Consider the following 14,930-nt stretch of genomic DNA (forward strand, 5'->3'; position numbering starts at 1 on the left):
AAAAGAGTTTAAAATGTTTTTTTTATCTAATAGGCATACAAAAGGAAAGTATTCTATGAACAGAATATTTTTTGTGCAGAATGTAGGCCTATACAATTTTAGGAAGTGGTATATTTCTAAAATTCGTGTTACAATAAGGGGTTCAGTCAATTATAATATTATACTTGGATTTGTCTTCCATTCTCGAAAGCTTTAAACAGATTCTACTGCATACACATAACACTTAAAGATAATAGGTCTAAAAATAATTTAGCACTAATTTAGCACACCATACATTCTAATAATCTTACAATGTTTAATTTGCCACTCTTCAAAGTGCTAATGCTTAACAAAATAGATTAACAAAATGCAATTTGCTATACTGAAAAATACCTACAAGCTGAAACATTAAATACAACACATTGCTGTCACCGGGGAAAAATTCATTCCATTTGACCCTGCTTTACAGGATATGTAAAAACAAAATGGAGTTACTAATTTTCTTGTAACAGTGAGAAACAGCTATGTGAGTGAAATTTGATCTGTCTCACCAGGAGAGTATTCCTGTACTTGTATCTTTGCTCACAACCTGGTCTGGGACAGCTAAAAGGTTTCCCAGCTGGAAAAAAACAACAACAAAAAAACAATGTATACATACATACTTGTAATTACCAACCCTTCAAAAACTTGTTTTAACAAATATGTGTTCATCAATGTTTACAATACAGTAGTATAGAGCAAGCAGTTACCAAGCATCTAAGCACTAAGAAAGCAAGGAGCTGTTGAGACATGCCATTCTACCATTTTTATAAATATGAATTAAATTAATTTTAAAAACAGAAAGCTCATTTCTCACAATGTGAAAATCACCCCCCCCCCTCCCCGAGACTTTCATCTGATCTAACAGTTTGTTGTGTTGTGCTAAGACAGATCACACATTATTTACAATCACAGGGCTGACTGGGTTACAATTATATTTGTAAACGTTTTAAGTCCCTATTGACACAGTTTAGGTCATTTAGATGCTTCAGCCCTGTCTGTTAGAGCCAACCTGGATTTAGTTGCATTCATCAACCCACCACACAGACAGATGCAGATGCTATATAGAGCAACTTTCCTTCTTGAGAATCGAACTTGCATCTTCTGAGTGCAACAGTGAAGAGCAAAGCTATTACACCACAGTACATGGGTACATCAAAATACAGAACAGACAAGCCTGGAAGGAAAACAGTACAATAATAGCCTACCTACGTGTGTCCCTTTGTGATGCCGGAGTTCTTGACCTGACCGAAACGCCTTGCCACATGTCTCACAAACAAATGGTCTTTCGCCAGTATGTTGACGCACATGAAGTTTCTGTCTGCTTCTTGTGGCAAAATACTTATTACAGCCAGGATGAGGGCATTTGAAGGGCTTGCCAGCTGAAAAAGAAAATGCAAAGGAAAATTTTAAAACTTTCAAACAACTAAAAGCAAGGAAAAAATTACTGTCCCCACCTTGTAAATTATTGCTACAGAACAAAAGCTTGCATCTCTCTGTAATTTAACTACCATAACAAACTGGAACCTTACATTCACTGAAAGCTACTCTTCTTAGAACTGGATACATGAGCAGAGCCATAACATCTCGATGACAATACTTGTGCCTGAATACTAAATCCATCTTTCATTAAGCAGCCATAATAAGGGAAAGTCTAAAAATAATTGGGTTGGGTCAGACATTAACCAAAGCATAGCAGACGCTCAAAGATGTATCACAAGACAAGATTCTAAATAAAAGAAATGTTAAAAAGGAAGCAACAAGCAAAAATAAGGAAAGCAACAAAAGAAAGTACACATTCAGAGAGAAAAACAGAGTAAGTCACTTCTCTGCAACATACGAATCACTACTGCTACTTTTGATAGTAAATGATTGTATATTGTTTAATGCCCTCATCAACACAATTTAGATAATTCAGAACACAGATTGCTTCAACCTTGGCTGAGTATAGTACAGTGTCCCTGCAAACAGACAGAGATACTCTATAAAATAAGTTTCTTGTGTGGGAACCGAACTCTTCTGAGTACAATGGCAAAGAGTGCTACCGTTACACCACCGACTCCAGCATGCTACCTTAAAAAACCCGCTGGCTGTACATTTATCTAATGAACGTTATTGTTTCAAGTACAGAAAGCCTAGAACGAATCAAAGTAATTTCAGACTCCATGAAAAAGGGTCAAACCAGAAGAGAACAATAATCAATACATCTACATGGAGCAATAAACATAGAAAGAACAAATTTGATATAAAAGTCACGGCATTTTTAAAAAAAAAGATAATCTGAGCATCAGTTCAAATAGCATTGACCTGAGACATAGAATATAGTCTTCACAGATAAGCATGAACATGGACACATTTAACCAAGAACAAATGAGGAGAACACTAGCACCAAAAAGAAGCAGATCATACCAAAGAATCCTCTAACCACCCCCAACACTGACACCATAAAAAAACTCAGAGGTTCTGGACTTTCATCATAGACTAAACACAACATAACACAGCACCCGACACAGCTGGCTGGAGATGGAGAAGATTACCAAGAACAAAGAAAGGCAGAGGGCTCTTCTTGGCAGCCTATACCCAATATGAGGGTGAAAGAGGCAAATGAATTAATTATATCAGCACCCACTGTTCACCCTGCAACATTGACCTTATGAAAGCTCTTTCACTCACAGTAGTGATAATGCCGGATGTGGTTGTCCCACAGATACTTTGAGCTAAAAATCCAGTCACAACCACCCTCCCCACAGAGGTACACCTTGCGGTCTTTCACGTCTGCTAGCTTGATGGGCTGTGAATAGGTAAAGTGACCTGACAATTGACTGATATGTTCAAATGGAAAAGAAAAAAGAGAAAGACGGAGATTGGGATAAAGGGAAAAGGTTAACAACAAAAGCTTTTAAAACTAATTAACAACTCTGAAAAAATTTACCTCGCATGCAATTTTTCTTATAATGTAAGAACTTTTTTCCACTTCATTAATAATACTGGCTTGGCACACTAAAATCAAAGTACCTCTAGTTTAAAGGGAGAATATAATTTCAAGGGTTTTATTTGATTGAAGAAAATTTCTTTTCCTTCTCACAAAAGCTCTTTACAGCAGGTGAACAGGTATTTCATTCAATAAAATATTATTCTTTTAAGTTCTAATACTAATAGCTTTCTCAGAATTCCACTTTACGACTAAAATCTAATTTTAGAAATCAACCAGAGTTGACATGTGACAACAAGACAAATACCTGAGGAGACTTGACCAGCAGAGATGGATTAGCCAGAAGTTCTACCATCTGTGCACTAGACGGAGCTTTGGACAATGTACAGTCCACTGTGTCCTCTTCTTTAACAGCAAAACCATGCATTCCATTTATTATACTTGTGTGACAATTCCCTGATAGAGTCACCGAATATTGATCCCCTGACATCTCCTTTGATAACGTATTAGAACCATTAATCACTTCAGACACAGTGTTAGAAGACAGTTTGCCTAGTTCGTTAAAATGGGAATCCAAAGGATTTGAAGTTTTATTATGCAACTGGTCCTGGTTGGATGAACACCTTCCATCAGAACTGAGAACTTCTTGATTCTCAGATATTTTTTCTGAACACACAGCTGAATCTCCATTTTCATCAACAGAGACTACCCGGTAAAGAAGACCAACAGAGTTCAATTGTCCCACAGGAACATGACAATTTCTTTGAATTCCTGCACCTGTTACATCGAGAAGACGACTTTCACCTTCCACAACAATGGACTTTCCACTGTCACCATCACAGCCAAGTGACTTCATCGCTGAAGTCGATTCTAAACGCTTTAGAACTATCATGGGAGTCTTGTTGTTTATCTTCACAAACGTCAGTGATGCAATCTTCTCTGCAATTCTCTCAACAACAGGAGGGAGCTTTTTCCTACGTGGACTTATGGCTGAAAGAAAAAAAAAATGAAAATGGACAACGATTTCTCTTTATCTATAGATTCTATGTTGTCACAAAAGAATGAAATATGCTGAAGAGAAGCAAACAGTTCAGATAAAAAGTGCACTCATTAATATGAAATGAGAAGCAGCACAGGGCATTTTGCGTTTTGAAAACATGTCGGACAACATCAGTGTAACTGTATATACTGAGAAATGGCAGTCCATTATCTCTTCTGTCTCACATTCTCCGGGTGTGCCAAAACCAAAACAGTTATGACCATTTACAAACACAGTAGCAGTTTGAAGGGCTGCATCTTCTATTTTATGGTTATACATCTCTCTTGTTTTAGCCAAAAAAAATAGTTTTTTTGTTTTGTTTTAAAGACATATCACCCTACTTGAATGTACTAGTACTTTGGCTTTTTAATTAAATACATTCAATAGACAACAGTCAACAATAATTTGGCAGTGTCTGTCAACAAAAACATCTTTTATATTAAAATGTTGATATTGGGAACCACGTGAAAAACAGTCAAACAAAGATGAGATTAAGAAAAAGGGTGCATAAATTTATTTCTGACAAACTCACTGGGAGGAACGAGCTCTTCGTTCTCCGATTCTTCAGACGGGGAACAGTTGCCACTGAGGGACTTGACTCTTTTCACAGACTTTGCAATCCCTCTCTGAATTTTTACAATTCCATCATATGTACTGTTAACCTTTCGATAACAGTGTTTACAAATATAACTTCTATTGAATTTAGTCTTGTGATTTTCGCACAAAGCAGAAAATTCTTCTTGGCCAATGAGGGAAACCAGTTTAGCTTGAAACTTGGCCATAAAAGGTCTATTGCCACCAAACATATAGAGTCTTTCTTCTCCATCTCTTCCAGATTTGCACATCACACAGATAATAGGTGGCCCTTTCCTGATTCTGACATCCTCCTCTGGGCTCATGCTCTCCAAATCCACTGTCAGTGTACTCATATTTCATGCTGAAAGTGAAAGAGAAAAAAGTACAGCATTTTGTTAAATTTTGATCCTAGGAAAGAAATTCTTTCACAAAGTAACAATTTTGACTTATAATGTCCTTAATTATATATATTATTTATACAATCTTTTAAAGAATACTTTTGCAGAAAGAGTAGTGAAAAGTGTCTGATAAATGTTTACTTTAACTCACACACACATATACACTGCTTTTAAGGGTCAAACAACCATATTTTTTGCTGCAGTCACATATATGACCATTAACACTGTTGCAAATCAATTATTTAAAAGAAAATTTTTAACATTATTTGCAAAACACCAAATTATGGGAAAAAACATGGGCCGTGCCCCCTGTAACCCTCTAGATTTTTTTTTACCTCAGGGCCCTCTGAAATCCCTTGGATCAGTCTAAAGCACAAAAGTTAATATACAATTGAGCTTAGCATAATCTTTTCAAAGTTCGAACAAAGGCCATAAAAATATTTTTGACATTAATGATATGTGATGGATAAAAAATCAATACAGTCGAACCTGCAATAGTGGAAACTCGAGTAAGACGCAAACCTGTCTTAAATGAATTTCCCTGTTCCCCCTTGATAAATTCCTCTATAATTATCTCTATAAGTCGGAAACCTGTCCTTCCCTTCAGAGTGTTTTTTTACCTGTCAAAGACAGAAAAAATGCTTTGCCCACTCAGCTCAGATTAGTAGAAACAAACCTATCAAGTTGAGTTCCATCGGCTGTAACTTTTTTGCCATGCCGCAAGGAAAATTAGTAGGGGTGCAATTTGGCGGTTTTTGTTACCCCATCCCTGTAAGCCCTTAGCAGTGCGGATGGCCAGAGTGGAGTGGTGTGGGTATGAAATCTCACCAGTGCCTGGGAAAATGTTGGAGTGGCACTCCAGCATGGAAATTTCCAGGGGTAGCCAGATGCCAGAGGTGTGAAATTAGTTTGACCTCTGCCTGCCTGCCGCCCTGTACATTCATAAAGCCAGCTGAGAAAATGAAAAAAAAGTTCTTCAAATAATTATGCACGGGAGGAATGGCACTGGTTGACTGTGCTTTTTAAACAGATGGGTGGGGTTAAGGGTGGAACCAGAGGAGATCAAGTTCAAACGTGTCCGTTTTTAACTCTTTCCGGACGTATCGCCGATATATCGGTACCGAGTCCACACCCCTTGCGGATGTATCGCGGATATATCGGCTGCGATAGGGTGCCTCATTATTGTTTCGTTTTAAAACGATCCATCATTAATCATTACTTTTTATTGCTATTGAAAAACTCGGAAAGCATTTAGGAAACGCAAACAACTAGTTTCACTTCGTCAAAGCGTGGGTTTGGGGAAAAACGAGTGAATTAGTTCTTGCAGTCTGGCAACAACAAAACGAAGTAACCGCACTCAGTATAAATTTCATAACTCTAACAAAATTTGGAATATTGCTTTCAAATAAAAAGCTGCGTAATTCAGATATTTTTGGATTATGCTCTTGGCTGTATATGATAAGATAGCTATTCTGATTTGCTTTCACATGTTTGGCGAATGTAATTTTTTCCGTCAAAATTTATTTTTCTCACCACCATCGCCATTTCTAACCCTTGTAATGCATACTTATGTTCAAAATTAATCCTTGTTTCATATTGGGATGTATTCCTCATTCAATTTCCTTCAATTTGATATATCATATGTTACGTTTTGATGGAAAGAGTTAATAGGTCAAACTGTTGTCCTATGAAATGCATACACTGGTGGCAATGGATAAGGAGGACAGATGCATGACATTATTAGAGAGGAATGCACACTTGAGAGGCTCAGAGAGGTCAGAAGTTTGGACCACTGCTTGCCGATCGGACAAGCGGCCCTTGGTCCCACCGGCTGGGTGCCTGAACCCCCCCCCCCACATCTCCCTTCCATCTCTCCACACATATTCCCATGTACTAAGATGGAAAATGTCAAAGTCAGAATTTTTTTCTAGCTCCCCTGAGATTCCGTTTTACACAGTACAGGTTCAACTATATCTACTGTATTCGCATAAAATGAACAAAAATGCACAAGAAGTAAAGGTTTGTACAATACCAGAACATGAGAAGGGAGTGAAAGTAAAATAATACGACCTATGTTAATGGTTCTCTAGCTTAACTCAAGCGATTATCTCAAGGCCTCTATAACAGTTTAATTAACTTTAACACTTTGCAGTAATAGTAATAGATAGCACTTTACCTAGCACTAACTTTTTTACCAGTTCTCAGAGTAGTGTGGTAAAGCCAAGGTCTAGTTGAGGTCCCTATTTGAAACTTACTTGACCTACATATCTCTAGGGTCTCCACTCGCTCAAACTGTGGGGCCAACATAATAATAATAATATAAATAAATGCATTTATATAGCGCATATCCACGCTCAAGAGCATGCTCTATGCGCTTTACAACCATTATTACCCCAGCAGACCCTCTGAGAACACACAGAAACATTCTCGGCTTCCGCAGAAGCATACAGTGCAAGCTGCGGATTTCACGCGCTCAAACACTACCAAACTGACAAGATCGTACACTGTCTATAGCCGGGTACCCATTTCCACCTGGGTGAAGTGAGGAAAATTTGTGCAAAGTGCCTTTCCCAAGGACACAACGTCGGGCCCCTGACGGGATTCTAACCCACGACCTTACGGTTGCAAGTCCAAGGTGCAGGTACTTGGGGTTCGAAAGGGGATAATATAGGTCAATTTCCAAATGTTTTGCACTCAAATTGTCCTTTGTACCTGCACAATGGTATTCAAAATTATCAAACAAGCTTATTTTTTATCAGGTAGTATCATTTCATACAAAATCAAGCTCATTTGAAAGATTTTGTTTAGAAAAATCTGGGCCCCGGGGCAACCAACCCCAACCCAGTGCGTCCACAGGTGGCGGATAGTGGAACAGCCTCCAGATATAGAGGTTAGCTGCGAATATCTAAATAAGTAGTCACAGACAAAATGGCGGTGAGGATGGAGGGCAGGGTGAAGATTGTGTAGTGGGATCCCATTCTTCTACTCAATGTAAAATACCCTAATTGCCCGGTGAAAGATTCGCCAGCCAGACTGGGGCGCGATATCCCCACACCCCGGGTAGATGGAACTCGTCAGCCAGGGATGGCAGTTCATCTAGGAGAAGGAAAACTCTGATCAAAAACCCCTGCTGCCTAGCAGGCAAACCCAGGAAAGTTATAGGATATGGGAGCACTCCCAGACAGAAAAGCACGCCGAAGACGGAGAGATGGGCCGAAAGGTGCCGATAGTTGGGCTAGCCCAAACTGCCTCATGCAAGTCTCATTATGATGTCAGGATCCAAAGATTTTCCATGTGGCATTTCATCTGTGGAATCCCGCCAGGCGGACGAAGTGCCGGGCCCTCTGTCTCGAAGGGGCCCATCCCAAGCTACTGGTGGTATCTCTGTCTCTTCCCGGGGAGCCAGGAGAAGAGATCAGCCGATTACGACTGGCCAATCATCTCCAGAGAGTCAGCAGAGACCTCTAAAAACCTTCCAATGGGGGAAGATGCCTTAAAAGACACCCTCATCAGAGAAAGGATTGACATAGTCAGTCTGCAAGAGACACACCTTACTTCAGCAATGAGGTTTAACATCAGAGGCTACCAAACCTTTAGAAAGGATAGGAACTACGCACCTAAAGGAGGAGTGCTCACCATTGTCGCAAACTCCATCCCGGCGAAAGAAATCAGGGTGCAAGATACAGGTGAGTCAGAAATCATAGGAGTCGAGCTCAAACTCCCAGACCGGATTGTAACAGTCTACAATTGCTATGCACCCGATAAAGCTCTCAAGCTTCAAGTGATGGACATTCCAACAGATGACTGCTTAGTGCTTGGTGACTTCAACAGTCATTCTCCAAGCTGGGGATACAGAGACCTAGATGCCAAAGGAGAGGAAATAGAAGACTGGCAAGCTTTCACCAAGCTACACCTGCTCAACAAACCAGACGATCCCCCCCCCCCCCCCCACACTTTCTTCTCCAGAGCCTGGAAAACCACGTCTCACCCAGACCTGTCATTTGCAAGCAACAACAGCAGCAGAGGAGCAACAAAACAAGTCATGGAACAACTTGCAACTAGTGACCACAAACTTATCCTAATCACCAGCCAAGTCTCTCCCCCCACCGTATCAACTAGCACCTTGCACAGATGTAACTACAAAAAGGCAGACTGGACCAAATTTGCATCTCTTACAGATGTATATACCACCAAAATTCATGCCAAAACCTCAAACACTAACAGAAGTGTGAGGGAGTTCACACAGGCCATACTGCAAGCGGCAAAAGAGTCCATCCACAGAGGAGCTAGAAGGGATTATGTTCCAAACTGGTCTGAAGAGCTCAGAATGCTTAGCGACAAAGTCACCACAGCAAGAGAAGCAGTTGAAAATCTACCAACAACAGAAAACAACATTCAGCTAAAGAAAGCTGCAGCAGAATTTAAGAAGGCGACTAATTCAACCGTTCGGAAAAGTTGGCATGAAAAGACAAGCTTCCTAAACTTAGACAAGGAAACAACTGTGGAGGATTGTCAGATCATTAAACGGAGAAAACCTAAACAGGGATGTACCAGTAATACTAGACAAAGATGGCGAGTCCAACGTAGATAAACAAGCAGCAAACCTACTCATTCAGCAGTACAAGGAAGTGGGCAAGTTAGAAATATCCCCAGACAGAATAGAAGAAGTACAGAGAAAAATACATGCTTTTGAATCCCCACAAGAACCTAAAGATGACGTTATGACCAAACCACTCTTAATGACAGAACTGGATAGAGCCCTTCTCCAGCTCAAACTAAGACAAGCCCCAGGCCCAGATAAAATAAGCCATGACATGCTTATGCATATGGGAAACACTGCTAAGAAGAAAATCCTCCAAATATTCAACAGTAGCTGGAAGAACGGGAAAATTCCAAAAGCTTGGAAAACTGCTATACAGATACCCCTCCTTAAAGACAGAAAACCCAAGAACAGCGCAGAAAGCTACCACCCAATCAGTATCACCAGCTGTCTGTGCAAGCTTCTAGAGAGGATCCTCAACTACAGACTCTGCTGGTTCCTAGAGAAAAACCATCTTCTATCAGATAACCAAGCTGGGTTTAGGAAACATCGATCAACCGAAGACCAGATTACATGCATTGCTTGCTCAGATGGTAGAGGACGGCTTCCAAAGGAAAGAACACACTGTAGCCGTCTGGATCGACCTGGAGAAGGCATTTGATAAAGTCTGGACGGAAGCACTCATACTGAAATTACAAAATCTGAACATCTCTCACAACATGCTGAAATGGATCTCACAATACCTATCTCAAACAAGAGCCTGTGAGAAACTGCAAGGAAAAAGAAGCAAAATGGAGACAATCAGTAATGGAGTCCCACAAGGGGGAGTTTTATCAGCGACCCTGTTCCTGATTTTCCTCAACGACATCTCAACCACAATCACTAAGAAAGTGACAGCAGTGGAATACGCAGATGACATCGCTCTTTTATGCTCGGCAGAGTCAGTAGGAACAGCCCAGGTACGACTCCAAAGCACACTTAACAACATGATGAAGTGGACATAAGAGTGGGGACAGAAGATCGACAAGAACAAGACCACGTACACAACATTCAGCCTCTCACCAAAACCCTGAAAGGTAAACTTGCATCATGATGGAAACACTCTACAACACAAGTCAAATCCCACCTATTTGAGTGTGACATTTGATCCAAGACTAACATGGAAGGCCTAAACAGAGAGGTGCAGAAGTAAAGGCAACAGAAGAACAACACTGCTTAGAAAGTAGACAGGGTCAGATTGGAGAGAAAAATCACACCGTCTTATGTGGAGCCTTTGTTGGATATGTCCGCCCAGTCCTGGAATATCAATATGGTATCGCAGTGTGGGGAACAGCATCAGACAGCAACTTCCACAAAGTAGCGAGAATCCAGAATCAAAATCTGCGGATCATCACGGGAGAAATGAGATCCACGCCCATTCATGTCATGGAAACACTAACGGGGCTAGAACCCCTGAACGACAGACACGATCTGAAAGCAATTGTTCATCAGGAAAAGGTCAAAAGAATGCCAACCCATCCAATGAAGGATAGATCTTCAAAAAGCCAGAGCAAATACTTAAGAAGAACAAGCTTCCTCCTTATGGCCAGACACTCCAGCTCTGGACTCAAAATCTCTCTTGAAGAATCTCCAACCCCACTAGACCCGTGTCAAGTTCACCCCCTTCAGACTAATCACCCCCCTCAAATTCGAAAAAATAACCTAGAAAAGCTTGGCACCAAATCTGAAGTTCCTCCTCCAATATAATTCAAGTCACTGATGCTTGACTACCTGGACAGAAACTTTCCAAGCAACCGGTGGAATCGAGTTTACACAGATGGATCAGCAACTGATGCAGTCAGAAACGGCGGTGGAAGTATCTACATAGGTGGATAGATGGGTCAACAGAAAGCCATTCGATCCCCACAGGATCTCTATCTTCCAATTACAAAGCAGAACCATCAGCACTCGAAACAGCAGCCACCATTCTCTTGAATCCCCAAAAATCTAAAGCCAACACCGTCATCCTCACAGATGCCAAATCTGTCCTACAAGCTCTCCAAAAGCCACAAACAGCTCAAGTACGACAACTCCCTTCACTCCTATATATATGTGAACTAAACTCCCAAGCCAACACAACTCTGCAGACTTGGATACCAAGTCACTGTGGCATTCATGGATGAAAAATCAGATGACTTAGCCAAAGAAGGAGCCAAAATTGTTAGACTATTAGATTGCTTTTATCAATATACAGAAGGGAAACAATAAATCCTGGATTGTTGGTCCTTATATTAACATGTTGAATTATGTCCCTGTAATTGTAGGCCCTACTTTTATTTATCTACCCTCACAACAAAGATTGTCTGATCTTAGTGATCTTTACTCACTCCTCCTTCCTGTTTCAATCACATGTACTCATGCTCATTATGATTTATTTAGTCTTGTCAGTGAAGCCAGAGAGGGCAGACCTCATATTATTTTCATCATTAAATTACCCTTCCTCATCTAGAAACAGAGTTTTTTCTTTTGCTTTATTAAATACAATAATGGCAAACAACCCCAGTGCAACAAAAATGACCCAGATTGAAGATGGCATGGATCTCTCAGAGTCAAAAACACTAAATAAAATCTGCTTTAAGAAACAGATGGAAAAGGTCCCATCCAAAACACAACAGAAATGACCCCTACTACATACTAAATAGAGCAGACCAGGTCACAATCTTTAGACTCTGTTGAGGCCACAACAGACTCAAACACCATTATCAATAGCACACCAAATTAAAAGTGAGAGAGTCAGCGAACTGTGAATGTGGACATGACCAAGAGGATGCCAACCATATCCTTCAGCACTGCCCGCGTTAGGCCACCCTCTGATCTGTACACAGACATGGCAGAATGTGGCTCCCCTTGAGAGAAAGCTCTCTATGGCAGTCTCTCAAGAGTTGAAGCGAACAGCACAGTTTGTGCGCGACATCGGACTGACTGTCTAGCTGTTATCGAGAACGAGGAAGAAGAAAAGAAAGTACAAAAAAATGGAAGTCTAGTTTCCTGACTATCCTTTCGAGCTCCCTAATGTCTAAGTGGGTCAATTTCTTCTATAATTTCAGTGGATGAACATCTAGAGCTATCAACTTGGCGTGTTTTGAATGGGACGTGTCGTATGCCTCGGTTACGAACCAAAGCAGGCGGTTCTAGAAGAAGGCCACAAATGCACACCAAGACGCACACACACTTGACCTGCATGAATGGGGATCCGACGGGGGACCCGAATTGAATGGGAGATGATGCTCGGCGCGCGTGCGCTGAGCCAGGGGCCAGACTGATGTGGGACCACAACGCAGGCGAGGTGTCGAAATAGGCTTATCGGGCGACATACCCGGCCCACACAGGACGAGGGTTAAAAATGTAGGCTAATCTTTATTAGATTATATAGATTCTGATAGATTCTAGATCTAGAGGGAGGACTTCCGTAACGAGCAACCACTATGAGACTGAGCAGAATTGAGGGCTTGGGGTAGGGGTAAGGGTAGGGTTAGGTCTAGGCCTCTTCTTTATTAGTGTTTGATGGGGTGGTCGCTCATTACGGAAGTCCTTCCGATCTAGATTATCTAGATCTAAATCTACATCTAGAACTAGATCTAGATCTAAATATAGAATACAGTAGTCTCCGCCTAAGATCCCGGTGCTCGGGAGCAAGGAAATGCGGGATCTTAGGCGAACCGGGATCTTAACCGACGAACCCAGGGAAGAATCTATGGTGACCCATGTTAAGGCTCACAATCGGTAAAATGGTCTCCCTTCCCTCTACAATGAACTGACGTGCCCCCTTGGTGGATTTATGGCATATGGAGAGCAAAGAGTGGTTAACCTTGATGACCTATCACGGTGCATAGTGGGATGAGGCGTGCCATTTTCACTTGTTATCCTGTCATGAGTCTTAAGATCTACGCATATTCAGTTGCCACTCCCCTTTACCACATCTCTGACCGAGTCCTCCCCCCCCCCCCAAACAAAAAAAAACGCCTTTGTCGTTACACACCATTACGTTGTGAACACATCAATTAAAATTCAGTCTGTCTCGCAAATTCGGGAGTAGAGACAACTCCTGCAATGGTCAGGGAAGAGTTCACGGTTCGATGTGATCACGCCTGGAGCGAACGTGTAGCCCTACCCACCCAGCGAGTGATGCAAGTTTAGGGGGAGAGCTCAGGTGTGAGTGCGATGCGTGGGGAAAACAAACGCGTCGGTCAGTTCACACCCCGGTGTGATCCCGTCTGGGGCAGACATTGTATCGCTTCATCGAGTTTTACAACGTGTGTGGGATCACATTTACGATAGTGGCAGATCTTTGATGAAACGGACAGTTTATTGATCTCAACTTTTCACAATTGACAATTGAAATTGGTTGATCGGCTGTGCCCGCCCGGGTTTTTGTTTCGCAAATTACGATCTGAAATGCGGGATCTTAGCCGAATGTAGACCATCAGAGCGGGATCTTAGGGGGGACTTTTGTATAGTAAAAATTCTGTTTTCTTAAAACAACGGGATCTTAATTAAGCGAACCGGGATCGTAAGCGGTGGGATCTTAGGCGGAGACTACTGTAGATCTAAAATTCTAGATTCTAGATCTAGATTAGATATAGATTTCTATAGATCTAATCTAGAAAAAGTCGTTTTACACACTGGCAAATTGTGGAATTCTAAGACTCTGCACTTACAGTTACAGTGAAACCTGGGCAGCAAAAGCGTGGAGCCAGCAGAGCCTTCAAAAAGAAACAAGTAATAATAAAGGCTTTCAGTAATAAGTCAAATATAACCCTTATCAGTCCTCGGTTTGCATACACAGCCTTTCGTTTACATTTTTTGAATTTGTTAGCACGAAGGAAGCCAGGCACGAAACACAACAAAAGGGGAGCTTATTGAGATGTAGATATAGATTCTAGATCCAGTCAGAGAGTATTTCATTTCATAAATACATGTTATTAAGAGTCTCTGATCCAGTTTACATTGTTATTTTATTTTAAAACTTTTTTGGGAGGAGAGTTTGCTTACGGTAGTAAACATTTTAACCATCTCTAAAAATTTATCCGGCACGTTTGTACGTCCTACGTCCTACTGAGTGGGCATTAATTATCCTTGTTATCCTAAAATATTAAAATCTGTTTTGGGTAAATTATTTTCAAAGTCATCTCAGATACTGAGGTACATAAGTTTGATAGCTGCCGTTGATAAATGTAATAATGAGTGTGACACACAGAATTCTACACTTCTAAGTGTAGAATTCTGTGGTGTGACATGACGACTTTCTATTGCTTAGTGCGTCTTCACGTCATACCGCTACACCGGAAAAGTCCTGTTTTGAGCTTACGTGCTAAAAATAACGTAGGAAATCACCAACACGGATTTTCTTCTATTCGCCACGTACTCTTTCATTGCATTGTATTCATG

The 14,930-nt window shown here is 41.0% G+C and overlaps 1 protein-coding gene across 3 annotated transcripts in view; it reads right to left on the reverse strand.

Moving 5' to 3' along the window:
• Window positions 1-14,752, reverse strand: part of LOC101861660 (zinc finger protein 420) — a 30,558-nt gene extending 15,806 nt beyond the window's left edge. Inside the window, exons 1-7 of one of the 3 annotated variants that reach the window (XM_005097860.3) lie at window positions 14,201-14,752; window positions 5,792-5,915; window positions 4,522-4,926; window positions 3,258-3,940; window positions 2,692-2,809; window positions 1,227-1,400; window positions 531-598 (exon numbers count right to left, since the gene is read on the reverse strand). In XM_005097860.3, coding sequence (XP_005097917.1) covers window positions 531-598; window positions 1,227-1,400; window positions 2,692-2,809; window positions 3,258-3,940; window positions 4,522-4,918 — 1,440 coding nt within the window. In that variant the 5' untranslated portion in view covers window positions 4,919-4,926; window positions 5,792-5,915; window positions 14,201-14,752. Of the gene's footprint in view, window positions 1-530; window positions 599-1,226; window positions 1,401-2,691; window positions 2,810-3,257; window positions 3,941-4,521; window positions 4,927-5,791; window positions 5,916-14,200 lie in introns of those variants that run through there. The other 2 variants (XM_013082253.2, XM_005097861.3) reach the window with 2 other exon arrangements.
• Window positions 14,753-14,930: the final 178 nt, after the last annotated feature.

The sequence above is a fragment of the Aplysia californica genome, unplaced genomic scaffold (genome assembly GCF_000002075.1).
Source record: "Aplysia californica isolate F4 #8 unplaced genomic scaffold, AplCal3.0 scaffold00165, whole genome shotgun sequence".
In the NCBI taxonomy this organism is placed as follows: Eukaryota; Metazoa; Mollusca; class Gastropoda; order Aplysiida; family Aplysiidae; genus Aplysia; species Aplysia californica.